This window comes from Ovis canadensis, chromosome 20, assembly GCF_042477335.2.
Source record: "Ovis canadensis isolate MfBH-ARS-UI-01 breed Bighorn chromosome 20, ARS-UI_OviCan_v2, whole genome shotgun sequence".
Lineage (NCBI taxonomy): Eukaryota > Metazoa > Chordata > Mammalia > Artiodactyla > Bovidae > Ovis > Ovis canadensis.
The window spans coordinates 24579622-24593766 of record NC_091264.1 but is presented as its reverse complement, the minus strand read 5'-3'; the positions used below and the strand labels follow the sequence as shown (position 1 = coordinate 24593766).

General features: G+C 57.9%; 1 protein-coding gene across 2 annotated transcripts in view; it reads right to left on the bottom strand.

Annotated features, from left to right (window-relative positions):
- Window positions 1-965: 965 nt before the first annotated feature.
- The window catches only part of PPARD (peroxisome proliferator activated receptor delta), an 89019-nt gene continuing 75839 nt past the window's right edge, over window positions 966-14145 (bottom strand). For both annotated transcript variants that reach the window (XM_069564181.1, XM_069564182.1), the window contains 5 exons: window positions 6767-6921; window positions 5861-5999; window positions 4454-4656; window positions 3829-4279; window positions 966-2887 (listed from right to left, as the gene is read on the bottom strand). In XM_069564181.1, the coding sequence (XP_069420282.1) occupies window positions 2640-2887; window positions 3829-4279; window positions 4454-4656; window positions 5861-5999; window positions 6767-6921 (1196 nt within the window). In that variant the 3' untranslated portion in view covers window positions 966-2639. The remainder of the gene's footprint in view (window positions 2888-3828; window positions 4280-4453; window positions 4657-5860; window positions 6000-6766; window positions 6922-14145) is intronic.

The window sequence follows — 14145 nt, the reverse complement described above, 5'->3', positions numbered from 1 at the left end:
ATTTTCATATCTTTATATATTTTTAAATAATATGACTTATTTGGGGGCTTCCCTGGTGGTCCAGTGGATAAGACTCGGCCCGCCCAATGCAGGAAACACAGGTTCCATCCCTGGTCAGGGAACAAGATCCCACAAGCCACAAGTAAGACCCACAACAGGCAAAATAAAACAAACAAACAACAAAAAAAAACCAACCCTGTTTCCTATACTGTAACCAACAGCTGTATTTCTTGATGTCCTGGGGCTCTAATTTCACTGGTTGTCCTGTTCATTTTCATGCAGGTTGTCTCTTCCCATTTATCATTTTGTGGAAGTTCTATACTGCCTGTGTTTGTCCTTCAGAAAGGTTTTGTCTGCTTCTTCCAGGCTCCCCAGGGATATTACCAGCCTGGGACCCCATTTCTTCCTTTATCTAAAAATAAACCTTTACAAGTTTCAGAAGACAGTATCTTCTAATTCTCTCATGGTTGCTTTCTTCTTTTTTAGTCTAAACTTTGGACTCATTTGTCCTGAACCTCTGTGAAGATGGTGCCGCTGGAAGTAAAGGAGAAAGCCGGGGTGTCAGCTAAGGAGAGAAATGTCCCGCAGTGAACGCCAGGCTTTGGCTTTGTGAGTCCCATCCCACTCGTGGCCCAGAGGGACTGTCTCCTCCCGGGCCCTCCTGAGCCCCTCCCGACCCCACGTCTGGATTGTGCTGTGCTTCCACACCCCCTTCTTCCGCTCCCGCCCCAAATACTTCCTCAGGGTGGGATGGCACCTTCTCAGTCCTCCACAAACCCTGCTGGCTGATGAGCGGTGAGCAGAGCCCAGAGGTAGGGGGAATGATGGGCAGCCCCACCAGCTAGAATCGACCACCCCCACCAGAACCCCAGGCTCATTTGCCCCCTCTATGAACAGGCTGTTGGGGAGACCCCTCAGCCCCCAGGAAAAAGACTATCAAGAACTGAGTTAGTCTAAATCAATTCTTAAATATTTAATTCCCATTTATTTAAAGTTCCATCAGTCTGTATACACTATTTATATTAAAAACACAGGAAGCTGGAGCTCCTAGCAAAAATATACATTTCAATTTTGGAGACTGTTCAGACGCTGAGAAGAGCTGCATTCCTCAGTATCAGACTGGGTGGGGGATGAGGATGGTGTGTGTGGCAGGGGAGAGAGGGCAGGGAGGGAAGAATAGGGACCAGAGGGAAGAATTTTGCCATAGAGAGTGATCGCGGGGGTGTGGAAGGGCCCCTGGGGAAGACCAGACAGGACCCAGGAAGCCTGGGCTCTCACCCCGTGCCTCCTGATACCTTTCTCAGAGAACCCAGCCAGACCCTCACCCCTCCAGTCCACTTCCCTCTGGAAAGGCAGCCTGGGTGGGCTCTGCTCTCCACTGGGCCCCCATCCTGAGGTGGAGGTGGCAAGTGCTTGTCAGTGGGGGGGCGGACGGGGCAAGGAGCAGGGCTGGGCCTGGAAGTCCTAGTCACCCAAGGCAGTGAAGGGAGAGTTCCAGGCGGCCAGCTGGGCCAAATACAAGGAAAGGGGAGCGCAGCAGAGCTGTTGCAACAAATGGGGGTCACAGATGTGCAGGATCTGTGAGCAGGTGCTGGGCTGGGTTTGCAGGACCCCAACCCCCACCCACCCAGAGATCTGGCCCAGCCCAGGGAACTGGGGTGAAGCTCTGTGGCCACCCCTGGCCCCTCGGGGCCTTCACTTGCCTCCAGGAGGGGAGGGAGAGGGGCGAGGAGGCCCCAGGTAAAGTGAGTTCAGTGCTCTTGGGGTATGTGCTGGGGGGAGTGTGTGGGCGGGAGCTGCAGCCTCCTGCAGGCACAGGCAGGTGTGTGGCCAGGCCCTGGCAGGGGCTGGGGCACGGGGGAGCTGCGGAGCTGACACAGTGGCAGGACTCGGCGGCTGCAGGGGGGAGAGCTGGGGTGCTGGTGGGGGACCCACCCCATTAACCTCCGACTCCCGTGAAGCTCACTTCTCTTCAGTGGAGGTGTGGGGACCCCCACCCGGAGGGAACCCCACCTCTATCCAGGCTGGAGGGGTGTACCCCAGCGGCCAGCACAGGGGGCCATCAGTGACGCTGGCCTGGAAGCTCAGTGAAAAGAAGACCAGGAGGATGGCGGGTATCGGGGGGCAGCTGTGGCCTCAGCAGAGCAGTGACCATCTGGGGCAGATGGCCCCCAACAGGGATCCAGGGACGAGGGGTTGCTCTGCAGTCAACTCAGGGCTGCTTGGCTTCCCCAGGAAGCCAGGCCCAGAGCGCTTAGTGTTTCTTTGGGGTCCTCGGCTGTGAAGACGGGAGAAGGTGACCGTGGAACAGAGGGCAGGCCGCACTCCTCCTGCTCGGGCCCTGTTCTAGCTGCTGATGAAGTGACACAAACTGTCTCAGAGGAAGACAAAGAGGGACAGACACGGGGAGGGGGAGGGAGAGAGAGGCAGGAAGCATGAGACCCACAGTGAGGAAGGAAGAGAAAGAGCAGAGAAACGAGAGCAGACGGAGGCGCTGAGGAGGGAAGGGAGGCTGGGGTTCAGGGAGCCAGAAGCCGTGAGTCCTGCCAAGTGAGAGCGAGCCCGCTGCTTGGGCGCCCAGCGCTCAGGGGCTGATCACGGGAGAAGCCCCGCGGGGGCGCCGGCCCGGGTCGCCGCCTTCAGTACATGTCCTTGTAGATCTCCTGGAGCAGGGGGTGCAGCGAGGTCTCCGTCTCGGTCTTCTTGATCCGCTGCATCATCTGGGCGTGCTCCGTGACCAGCTGCCGCAGGTCGGCCATCTTCTGCAGCAGCTTGGGGAAGAGGTACTGCGCGTCGGGGTGGTTGGCCTGCAGGTGGAACTCGAGGGCGCGCAGGATGGTGTCCTGGATGGCCTCCACCTGAGACACGTTCATGAGGCCTGGCCGGTCTGTGGGCACACAGGGCAGGGGCATAGGAGGGAGGAGGCCCACCTGGAGGCTCAGAGGGCGGGGCAGCTCCCTACACCCACACTGGTGTGGGCAACCTGACCTTGGGGACAGTGGGCCTCCCACCTGGATCCAAACCCCTTCTCTACCACAGACTACTAACAAGGCTATGGGCAGATCACTCAGCCTCTCTGGACCTCAGTTTCCTCATCTGTAAAATGGGAATAACAGAAGTTCCTCTGGCATGAAGTTGTTATGAGGATTAAAGAGTTATAATCTAGGGGAATCTGGTGACTTCCCTGATGGCACAGGGGATAGCAATCTGCCTGTCACTGCAGGGGGACACGGGTCTGATCCCTGGTCCAGGAAGATTCCACATGCCGTGGAGCAACTCAGCCTGTGTGCCACAGCCACGAGCCCTTGCTCTTTAGAGCTGCAGCTGCTGAGCCCACACGCCTAGCGCCTGTGCTCGGCAACAAGAGCAGCCACCATGACGAAAACGAAAAATAGCCCTAGTTGATGCAGCTAGAGAAAGCCTGTGCAAAGCAACAAAGACCCAGTGTGGCCAAAAATAAATAAATAAAAAGAAACTGAAATAGCGCCTGGCATGAAGCAAGCGCTATGCCACTGCCAGCACGAGTCTGATTATATTTGGTGCACTGGAATTTGAAAAATGCAGGTAAAACAGAAACTTTCTCTGCCACCAGAAATAAGCCCCATCAACATGTTGACACGTTTCCTTCTCCTTCTGTCTCACCCGCATATACTAGATAGAGCTGGTCCTGCACACACAAGTTGGTGCCGTGCGTGTCCCACTGCCATCATCACAAGGCTCCTTCCTCACGCTGCCAGAGCTTAGGCTGGGCCCCTGCAGTGAGGGCCCGGCCCTCGGGAGGCTGGCTCTGCGTGGGCCAGCCCCCTGCCCCCTCCCCACCCCGCTTACCTCCGCACAGAATGATGGCCGCAATGAAGAGAGCCAGGTCACTGTCATCAAGTTCCAAGGCATTGAACTTGACGGCAAACTCGAACTTGGGCTCAATGATGTCACTGAAGGGCTTTCGGAGGCTGCGCAGGAATTCCCGGGTGACAAAGCCGGTGCCGTTGGCCACCAGCAGCCCGTCCTTGTTGACGATGGAGGCCAGCATGGCGAAGATGGCCTCGTGCACACCGTACTTGAGCAGGGTCACCTGGTCGTTGAGGAAGAGGTCGCTGAAGCTGGGGATGCTCTTGGCGAACTCGGTGAGCTCACGCACGGTCTCCACCGTGGTGCACTGGCAGCGGTAGAAGACGTGCACGCTGATCTCCTTGTAGGGGGGCAGACTGCTCACCAGCTGCTTCCAGACCAGGCCCTTCTCCGCCTGCCACAGCGTCTCGATGTCATGGATCACAAAGGGCTGCAAACCAGGCCCTGTCAGAGGCCCAGCCTCGGGGGACCCCCGCCCGTGTGTGCTCCCACACCCTCTGCCTCTGCCAAGGAGTAGGGGGGAGGAGGCCCACTTCTCCCCGCAGTCAGGCGGGCGGCAGCAGGGCCCAGGGCCTGGGGCGCCGCTGGCTGAGATGTGACTCACCGCCGTGTGGCTGGCCTTGCCGGTGAGGATGCCGCGGGCCTTCTTTTTGGTCATATTGAAGTTCTTCAAGTAGGCGCTGTAGATGTGCTTGGAGAAGGCCCTCAGGTCGGCCACCTGGGGGTTGTGCTGACTCCCCTCGTTGGCTGTCAGCCCCGCCACCAGCTTCCTCTTCTCAGCCTCTGGCATCCGGCCGAAACGGATGGCTGCGCAGGGAGGGGGACCGTCATGGAGGGGCCTGGCACCTCCAAGGCGCGTGAGCCAGAGATGGAGACACGCTTTCAGAAGCTCGAGAGCCAGCAAACTGGAACGCTGGGGTGCCCCTCCAGAACACAAGCTCGGGGAGCGGGGCAGGCCCTCTGGCTGTCTTGCTCACAGAGTCCAGCACGCATGGGCCCTAACTCACAGGGCGACTGAGCCGCTGTGCCTGGGAGGCCCGGAGGCTGTTCTGCGTGGTGGGCGGGGGGACAGTGGCTGGTATCAGAGGCCTGTGCTTGAGGGCCAGCTCGGCCCGCAGTGTGGCTGGCTTCAGGCAGGCCCCATCACCTTCTCTCGTGAGAAAAGTGCAGTTAATAAATCTCACTAGATGATCAGAATTAAGAATATTCACATAGGAAGCACTCAAAAATAATAGACCAGGATGTGAATCTGGCTTCTCTCACAGAAAAACTGAGAAGCGTTCAGTTTCCCCTGAGACCTCCTAGAAAAGCTGCCTCTCCCCACCCAAGGGATAGGGGTCCTGGCTGATACAGACTAAGGGGAGGGATTAAAGTCTAGACCTGCCACCCTCCAAGACACAAGACAGGTAGGTATCTGTGGGTGGAGACAAGTATACAAGAGGCCCTCCCTGTCTTCTGGAGGTCTGACCCAGAGGGGCAAACAGGGGGCAGGTGGGCTATGCAAAATCCTGAAAGTCTGAAGGCAAGACTCTGTTGGGCAGCTAGCGCACAGGGCAGGGCAGGCTCTGTCTCCTGGAGCACTGGCCTCCAGGAAACTGCAGCCTGGTTCCTGGCAGCTGAAACACATGGTCAGCTACTGGCTTCTGGCTGCCCTCAACAACCAAGGCCTGAGGGCATCCTGGGCCTTGGCAGTGGCTTTTCACACCCTGTCGGGTCATCCAGGACAGGCTCCAGGAGAGTGGTGGTTTCAGCACCACTGGAGTTGGGGTCAATTCCCAGGCCCCTTCTGGGCCAGAAGGTGAGGCCTGGGTGCAGACAGGCGACTCCCCAGCCTGGGAGCGTGGCAGGTCCCAGGCAGACTGGGAAGGCGGACCTCGGGCCAGCCTGTGCGGACTTTGAGACTCAGGGTCCAGATGGGCAAGGTCGACAGCTGATCTGCACGCCGGGCATGGCTCCGAGGGCACCCCTTCTGTCTCTGGGCCCCTGGAAACCTAGTTTCAGGTGAGCTCACCATTGTGCGACATGCCCAGTGCCAGGCATTTCTGGAAGCGGCAGTACTGGCACTTGTTGCGGTTCTTCTTCTGGATTTTGCAGATCCGCTCACATTTCTCGTACTCCAGCTTCATGCGGATTGTCCGACGGAAGAAGCCCTGAGCGAGTGTGGACACGTCAGGAAGAGAAAAACCACGAGGAAGGGAGAAAGGGTAAGGCTCCTGGCCTGCCCGCTGGGTTGTACTCAGGGGCTTGATTATACATTAAGATGAAAAATTCCTGAATTTTGAAATTAACGGGGGAATATCATTGGAGAGGAGAGGCAAAAGGAAAGCAAAATAATTCTAAAACTTTTTAAATAATTCAAAATAAAATACCATATTTAAGTGCTTCTTTGTTAGTTTGATAACACCAAATGTACTATGGCTAACTTAATTTACTTGTAAATGCATCTGGTTCTGCAGTTTTTCAGGCAGTTGTTTAGTAAAATCATCTGTGCAATTTTGATGGGTGTGCAGTTAGGAGAAAGAACCCAAAAGCACCCCTGAAAAAGGAATTAAAATGTTTCTTTTTTTATAAAAGAGCCTCTCCTGGGCCCTTGAGGCCCAGGAAGCCCTGACCTCAGGGAGGAGACGCAAGCCCAAGAGCTGCATTCGGCCCTGCACGCCCTCTTCTGTCCGGTCCCCAGGGGGCGCCAGCGGCCCAGGTGAGAGGCTGGGTCAGCACCGCCGGTGCCCAGTCCAGGCCAGGTAAGGGAACCCCTCCTCTGCTGCAGGACCCAGAACTCAGCCTAGAACAGGCCCAAAGGCCTGGCTGCCTCCCAGGCACGAATTTCGCAGTGGGTCTGGTCAGGGCCTTGCCTAGCAGCGGGAAAGCTCTGTCAGGTCAACTCACCGTGCAAGCACAGCCCGCTCTCAGCCCGTACCTTGCATCCCTCACACGCGTGAACGCCGTAGTGGAAGCCCGACGCCTTGTCCCCGCACACCCGACACTCCATGCTGAGGCTGCCACATGAGGCCCCGTCACAGCCCATCTGCAGTTGGTCCAGCAGTGAGAGTGGAGAGCAGCTCTGGGAGAGGTCTGCAGACACACAACAGAGGGCGAGGTCTGCAGACACACAACACGGGGCGAGGTCTGCAGATACACAGGGGGTGAGGTCTGCAGATACACAGGGGGTGAGGTCTGCAGACACACAACACGGGGCGAGGTCTGCAGATACACAACACGGGGCGAGGTCTGCAGATACACAGGGGGTGAGGTCTGCAGACACACAACACGGGGCGAGGTCTGCAGACACACAACACGGGGCGAGGTCTGCAGACACACAACACGGGGCGAGGTCTGCAGACACACAACAGGGGTCAAGGTCTGCAGACACACAACACGGGGCGGCGAGGTCTGCAGACACACAACACGGGGCGGCGAGGTCTGCAGACACACAACACGGGGCGAGGTCTGCAGACACACAACAGGGGTCAAGGTCTGCAGACACACAACACGGGGCGGCGAGGTCTGCAGACACACAACACGGGGCGGCGAGGTCTGCAGACACACAACAGGGGTCAAGGTCTGCAGACACACAACACGGGGCCAGGTCTGCAGACACACAACAGGGGGTGAGGTCTGCAGACACACAACACGGGGCGGCGAGGTCTGCAGACACACAACACGGGGCGGCGAGGTCTGCAGACACACAACACGGGGCGGCGAGGTCTGCAGACACACAACACGGGGCGGCGAGGTCTGCAGACACACAACACGGGGCGGCGAGGTCTGCAGACACACAACACGGGGCGGCGAGGTCTGCAGTTATACAACACGGGGCGAGGTCTGCAGACACAACACAAGGAGACGTCTGTGGACATACAACAAAGGGTGAGGTCCACAGACACACAGCAAGGGGCGCGGTCTGCAGACACACACAGGGTGGCTTCACTTCCTGCCAGGCCTAGGGGCCTGGGGAGGTGACCAGAGCCCTCAGGGGAGCATAGGTGGTGAGAAGACGCCTATGAATCACAGTCTTGGCTCAGCCACTTAAGGGCTACGTGACCTCTGAGAGTTAACCTTTCCGAGGTTCAGTCTCTTCACCTAGAATGTGGGGTTAATGACAGCTTCTCTGGGAGGAGGGTGAATGCGTCCAAAGCCTTTCCCCCAGATCTGACACCCTGCAGTTGTTCCAGAAATTCTGCTATCTGGCCTGGACAGACTCACCACTGGTGGAGAGGGCATGGGGGATGGTTGTGTTTTGGGAGGACGGCAGCAAGAGGGAAAAAGCAGACAGATTCTCTTAGACTGTCCTGAGGAAGAGGCTCCCTGGTTTATAAGACTCCACTGGGTGGGCCCATGGGAGATGGTGTGCGGCATGGTTTGTGGGGGCTTCAGAAGTGCCCCCACCCCAGAAGTCTGATTCCTGCATGGACTCCAGAGATGCTGTGAAGAATCTCTCAAGAAGCTCAAGTTCATTCCCACGGAATTTCTTGCTTGATTGAGCAGAAAAAGCAGAAGTCTCAATCACATTGACCGGGCAGCAGGCTGAACTTCCTTGAGTGTTTTCCTATTACTAATGAAGGCACAGACGTCTGAGCCCCGGATTGAGGGTGTCAGTGAGGAAAGCAGTTGGCCACAGGGGGCTTCGGGGTATTAGTGCTGCCAGCTGACTCACTAAGGAGTGCTGGGGGCCTCTCCTGAACGCCTCCTTGGACGCTCAGAAACGAGCCCTCCCCGGCAAGGGGGCCTGACTGAGCCCCAGCACAAAGCTGCTTCGTGATGCCACAGATTGCCTGTCTCCCCTGCCAGGCTAGCCTGACAGCCTGCCGTCCTCTGCCTTCTTCCCTGATGAACGCACACCCACCTCAGGGGCAGGGGCCAAATCCCCAGAGCAGAGGAGCTGGGAGCAGACGGTGCTACAGGGAGACCCCAGCCACAGTAGTCAGCCCAGACGTAATGTGTTCCGGGCTGCCTTCTGCCCTCTCTACAGTACAGTCACTCTGCACAAGATCTTGATTCCTGGGACTTCTCTGGTCCCGTGGTTAAGATCTGCCTTCCAGTGCAGAGGATATGAGTTCAATCCCTGGCCGGGGAACTAAGATCCCACATGCTGCGGGGCAGCTAAAGCAGGGCGCTGCAACTACTGAGCCCGACAGCCACAATTAGACAGCCCGAGGGCGGCAGCGAAGACCCTGCATGCCGCCACTAGACCTGGTGCACCAAATAAACAGACAGAGGGCTTCCCAGGTGGGCCAGTGGTAGACAAATCCGCCTGCCAGTGCAGCAGACACAGGAGACACAGGTTCAATCCCTGGGTCGGGAAGACCCCGGGAGAAGGAAACGGCAGCCTGCAGCAACTGCTCGCCTCCCGGCTGGGAGGGTAGGGGTGACACGGCCCCTGCTTCCTGAAAAGCCAGGCCAGTCACAGAGGCCAGGTGCTCCATGGGCTGCAGCTGTGTCGCTCACCCTGAAGACAGGGGCGCTCACTGCAGGGGGGCGGCGGGCCTAGGGGAGGGAGCCCTTCCGGTCTCAGGGACCCTTGAGTGCACTCAGAGTTGGGCGCCCCCATCAGGACGTAAGGGCCACAGGGCAGGGCCTCCATCTGCCGGGGTGCTGCTGCTGGATGTAGGGCAGGTGCCCAGTGACTCTGGACTGAGGGTCCTCCAGCCACCTGGGCGCCCGGGCCTCGGTGCCCTCCGGCTGGAGGGGCCGGGCAGGACCTGCCGCTCCTGGAGAGCATGGGGTTCACGTCACCAGCTGCTGGGAGAAAACGAGACAACACGTGACGAGGCTCTGTGGAGACCTGCGCAGACGCGGGCAGGGAGGGTTTCCGGCAGTTCCTCCCCATCTGTGGTCTGTGAGCGTGTTCGCTTTCTGGTGCTTCTCGTAAGCGGTGTTTCTTTTGTGGTTTGCACGTCTGCCTCCCCCGCTAGCCTCGGCACGTCTCTACTCACGTTCTCTTTGGATCTCGAAGGCCACCTCCTCCACCGAACCTGGGTTCACAGTGACCTATCACCCCAGGCTGCTCCCGCCTCCCCATGAAGAGGGGCGCTTCCTTGTCCCCGCTGTGGCTCTGGAGGGCTGGCAGGTGTCTGATCACTTGGTTGCTGCTGGCACGGCTTGTGGCATGTCACCCTCTCTCTTCACTCAATAGACTTTTGCTGTGCACTTGCTGAGCGCAGAGCCGGAGTCGGACCCTACCCTCAACCAGCGGAGGTGAGGAAACCAGGACCCAAGGTAGCAAGCGGCAAGGCTGGCTGGTGGCGGGGCAGGCAGCGAGGTGCAGGCCTGCGGGGGAGCTGCTGCCAGGCGAGGGGGTCAGGGAATGTGACCGCTCCCCTCTCTGGGCTCAAAGGTCAGGGCTTTGGACGACCCCCAACTTGGTTCCAGGTTCTCAGAAGCAGCAGGCCTGGTGTGGGAGGTGAGAATGGATTCAAGAGCCCTGTGGGCAGTTCAAGTCAGGGTCCAAGGCTCAGACCTAAGCTCTGTGCCCTGGGCATGTCCCCTCTGCAAATCGAGTTGACAGCAGGTCTAGAGTCATGGTGAGGAGCACAGGAGCTAACAGAGAGCTCCTGGACCTTGGCAGTGCTGTGTAAATCCGCTTCGGTGAGGAGGGGACTTAGTAAGGTTCTGCAGTTCCCAAGCCTGTGCCCACATGGCAGGGGCCGGGCCTTCTCCTTCCTCTGGCTGCTGGCTCCTCTTCTCCACGGTGTCACAGAAACCAAGACGGGGTGGAGGGTTGTCTGCTTGTGAGGCCGGGAGAGCTCTGAACGAGATTGGGCGCTGCTAGAAGCCAAGGTGCCAAGCCCTTGTACCAGCGACGCAGGCAGATCTCTGGACGGCAGGGAGAGGCCCCAGTGAGCATCCCGGGGGTGGCGGGGAGCAGTCAGGAGAGCTGCAAACTGGCCTGGAGAGAGAGAGGCGCAGGGCAGCGCCGGCACCCAGGTACATCTGCTCCCCGCCAGGTGGTGTAAGGCCACGGGGAGGCAGGGAGGCCTGGAGCAGGAGTGATGGGAGAGCGCCAGCCCCCCGCCCCCCGCCGCCTGTGTGAGGCAGAAGAGAACACGAGGAACTGGCATACGGCAGAAAGGGGCCGGGAGCTGAGGGGCCGGGAGCTGAGGGGCGGGGCACGTGGAGCGCCTGTGTCCTGCAGGGGCAGGCTTGCTGTGGGGAACTGGTGTATTGGGGTATTCTTGTCACTGCATGGTGAGCTTTCCAAAGATAAAGTTCTGTTTCTTCCCTGTTCACCACCTGGCTTAAAAGTTTATTCTCCAACCGTCACCATATCTTACCCCAAAGTGATAATGGCAGAATGTTCCTCACTCAAGGGACCCACTTCTGAAGGCTCCTTGCCCACCCATGATCTCCCCACAGGAGAATCCCAGGGAGAGAGGAGCCTTGCGAACCGCAGTCCATGGGGTCACAAAAGAGTCGGACATGACTGAGCAATTGAGCATGAACATCGTTTCAAACCACCCTGGGAGTCAGTAACTGCCACCATTTAAAGATGAGGGGGTTTTGTCCAAGGTCACCGTGCAATACATGGTAGGACTGGGATGGGACCCTCAATCCGAGAACCCCTGCAAGGGCTACGTGTTCAATGCACGCCGAGTGTGTCAGGACCTCCACTGGATGCTTCACGCATCAGCCTCATGTGACCCATGCAACAATCCTTCAAGCAGGTCTTCTTAAGACTCTTTCATAGATGAGGAAACGGGCTCAGAAGGCTAGGTGATGTGCTGACAGCGGCTAATTCTGTGTCAGCTCGGCCAGGCTAGGTACCCATGAAGTCCAGTCTACCATGTTACTGTGAAGGCATTTTTTGATACTACTGATATTTAAATCAGGACGCCTCATAATGTGAGAGGCCCCCGCCAGTCAGCTGAGGGCCTCAGGAAGACGAGACCAAGGCCTCCGCAGGGCAGAAGAAATGCTGCCTGCAGGCTGCTCCCAACTTGAGCTCCACCATCACTGCCCCCAGGCCTCCAGCCTGCTGGCCTGCCTGCAGACTTTCAAGTTGCCAATCGTCATAACTACATGATCCAATTCCCTAAAATAAATCTCTCTCTCTACACACACACACACAGACACACACACACACACACACACACACTCGCTCTTGGTTCTTTCTCCACAGAGCCCTAACACTGTGGCAGACTAAGAATTCTAACTCAGAACCCCCAGGGCTGAGCTCTGACCCCCAGCACTGGATGACTGCCCACACCTATGTGTGCGTGCGTGTGTACTTGTGTTCATAGCTACTAATCGGTAGTTTGTGACTAGCATCAGTGAGATGAGTCACTGCCGAATGTATTACTGGAGTGTTTGGGCTTAGCATAAGCAGTAGCCCCGTCACGCAGAGAGAGAAGTATCAGTTGCACCATCTCTGATTACACGTTCAGCAAACAGACACGACTGGCCTTATTCACGTCATCGCCTCCCCGGCCTGTCTATCTAGTCTCCATCGCTGGAGGCATGCTGTTGTCAGAGCTGGGAGGGCGGCCCAGAGGGAACAGCCCTGTCTATTTACTTTACTGGTAGAGCCCCCATAGCAAACAGCTTCTGAAGACATGGCCAGTTCCGTGGAACTGGGGCTGGGCGACCCGGCAGTCTCTGCTCGCCTGGCCTGCAGGCTCCTCAGGGCAGGTGCCCAGCCATGCCCCCCCTGGATGGCCAGCCCCTGCGGACCCCCGTCAGGCACTGCTGAGCGAGAGGAAGTGCCGCGGCTGGGAGGAAGGGTGCTCTGTCTCCCTCAGTCCCGCGCGGAGACCCCTGACCTCCCCCTTGGGTGTGACTGGGAGGTTCATCACTGCCGCCAGAGGGGAGGGGGCGGGAGAGGCGGGTGAGGGCTGGCTCAGCGCCCCCGCCAGCCGAGGACTCGGGGCATGCGAGCATCCTCGCTGCTGAGTGCTCACGTGAGGCCCGTCCTGACCACCTCCTGGAAGCGGGGGTGCTTGGCGGGTGCTGAGCTCGGTACAGAGGTGCACAGCGTCAGCGCAAAACCTCTGGGGGGGGGTCAGAGGGAGCCAAACTATGAAGCCTGCCTGCTGTTTCAGGGCTTGAGACGGCGCCTCATCCTCTTGGGGTCCCTAAGGGGACGCCAGAGGCCAAAGTCACAGACTCACGGGAGGAACAGGGAACCGGCAGGTGCTGGCACAGCCGTGGCTGGTCACATGCCGCTGTGACTCCTCACCCACTGGCCCTTGAGATGGGCAAGACTTCTGGCCGCACCACGCAGCGTCCCCGACCAGGGATAGAACCCAGGCCACCAGGGTGAAAGCCGGAAACCCTGACCACGAGGCCACCAGGGAAGCTCCAAGACGCAGCCTTAAAGGATGAACAGACGGAGACTGGAGAGGTGAGGCCCTTTCCAGAGGCCCGCGGTCCAGACTGGCAGACCTGGGGCTCCTGCCCTGGGCACTGGGCTCCCCGACGCAAGAAGCTCTGTTCCTGGGGCCCCTCACCTGCTGGCTGCTTTAATTTTTAAGAAAACAACAACTAGTTTATTTCACCCTTTTAAAGAAAGCAATTCATTTGCTTTTTAAGTTATGAGACTGATGCAGGCTTGCTGGGAAAAACATATAAGGGTACGCATGCAGCGCGTGACAGACCCCCCCCCCCCAATCCTACTCCTCCAAGCAGGCCCCAGTCCTCTGGCTGTTCTATCCCAGTGCCTTCTGAGGTACGTGAGGATTTTTAAAAAGTGGGATCCTCAAGCAGTTGGGAGCTTACTTCCCTGTCAGTGCATACAGACCCACCTCAGTCTTCCTACTGACCGCACGGCACCCCACTGCACGGCTCTCCCACAGTTTACATACCAGCTCCCCACACATGGGTGCTTTCCAATTTTCTGCTATTATGAACAGCGTGGCTGTGGATGAGTGTGGAAATCTCTGTGCACCCTGAGCGTGTATTTACACTGGATACATTCCTCAAAGAGGAGCTGTAGGACCGAAGTAGCACACGCTCAGAAGTGCTGGCCTGCACCGCCAAGCTGCCCTCCCCGCCTCGGGGGCTGCAAGGCCAGCCTGGTCCTCGCCACCAAACTCACACGCTAAATGACATCTCATGTGAAGAGCCCTTCTTTGGCTGTCTAGTAGACTGAGAAATGTTTCCTGTTTTCTGGCCATTTGTCTGTCTGTCCTACCGTCAACTGCCTGCTCCTGCTTTTCTGGCAGGAGGCTTGCCTTTTAGAATTTTACATACTATGGCTTTCACTTAAGTGATTAGGTCAAACAATCCCCTCCTGTTTCAATTACCAAACAAGTAGTTCTTTCTACTGCCAAGTCATCCATTTATTGATACACAAACTCTACT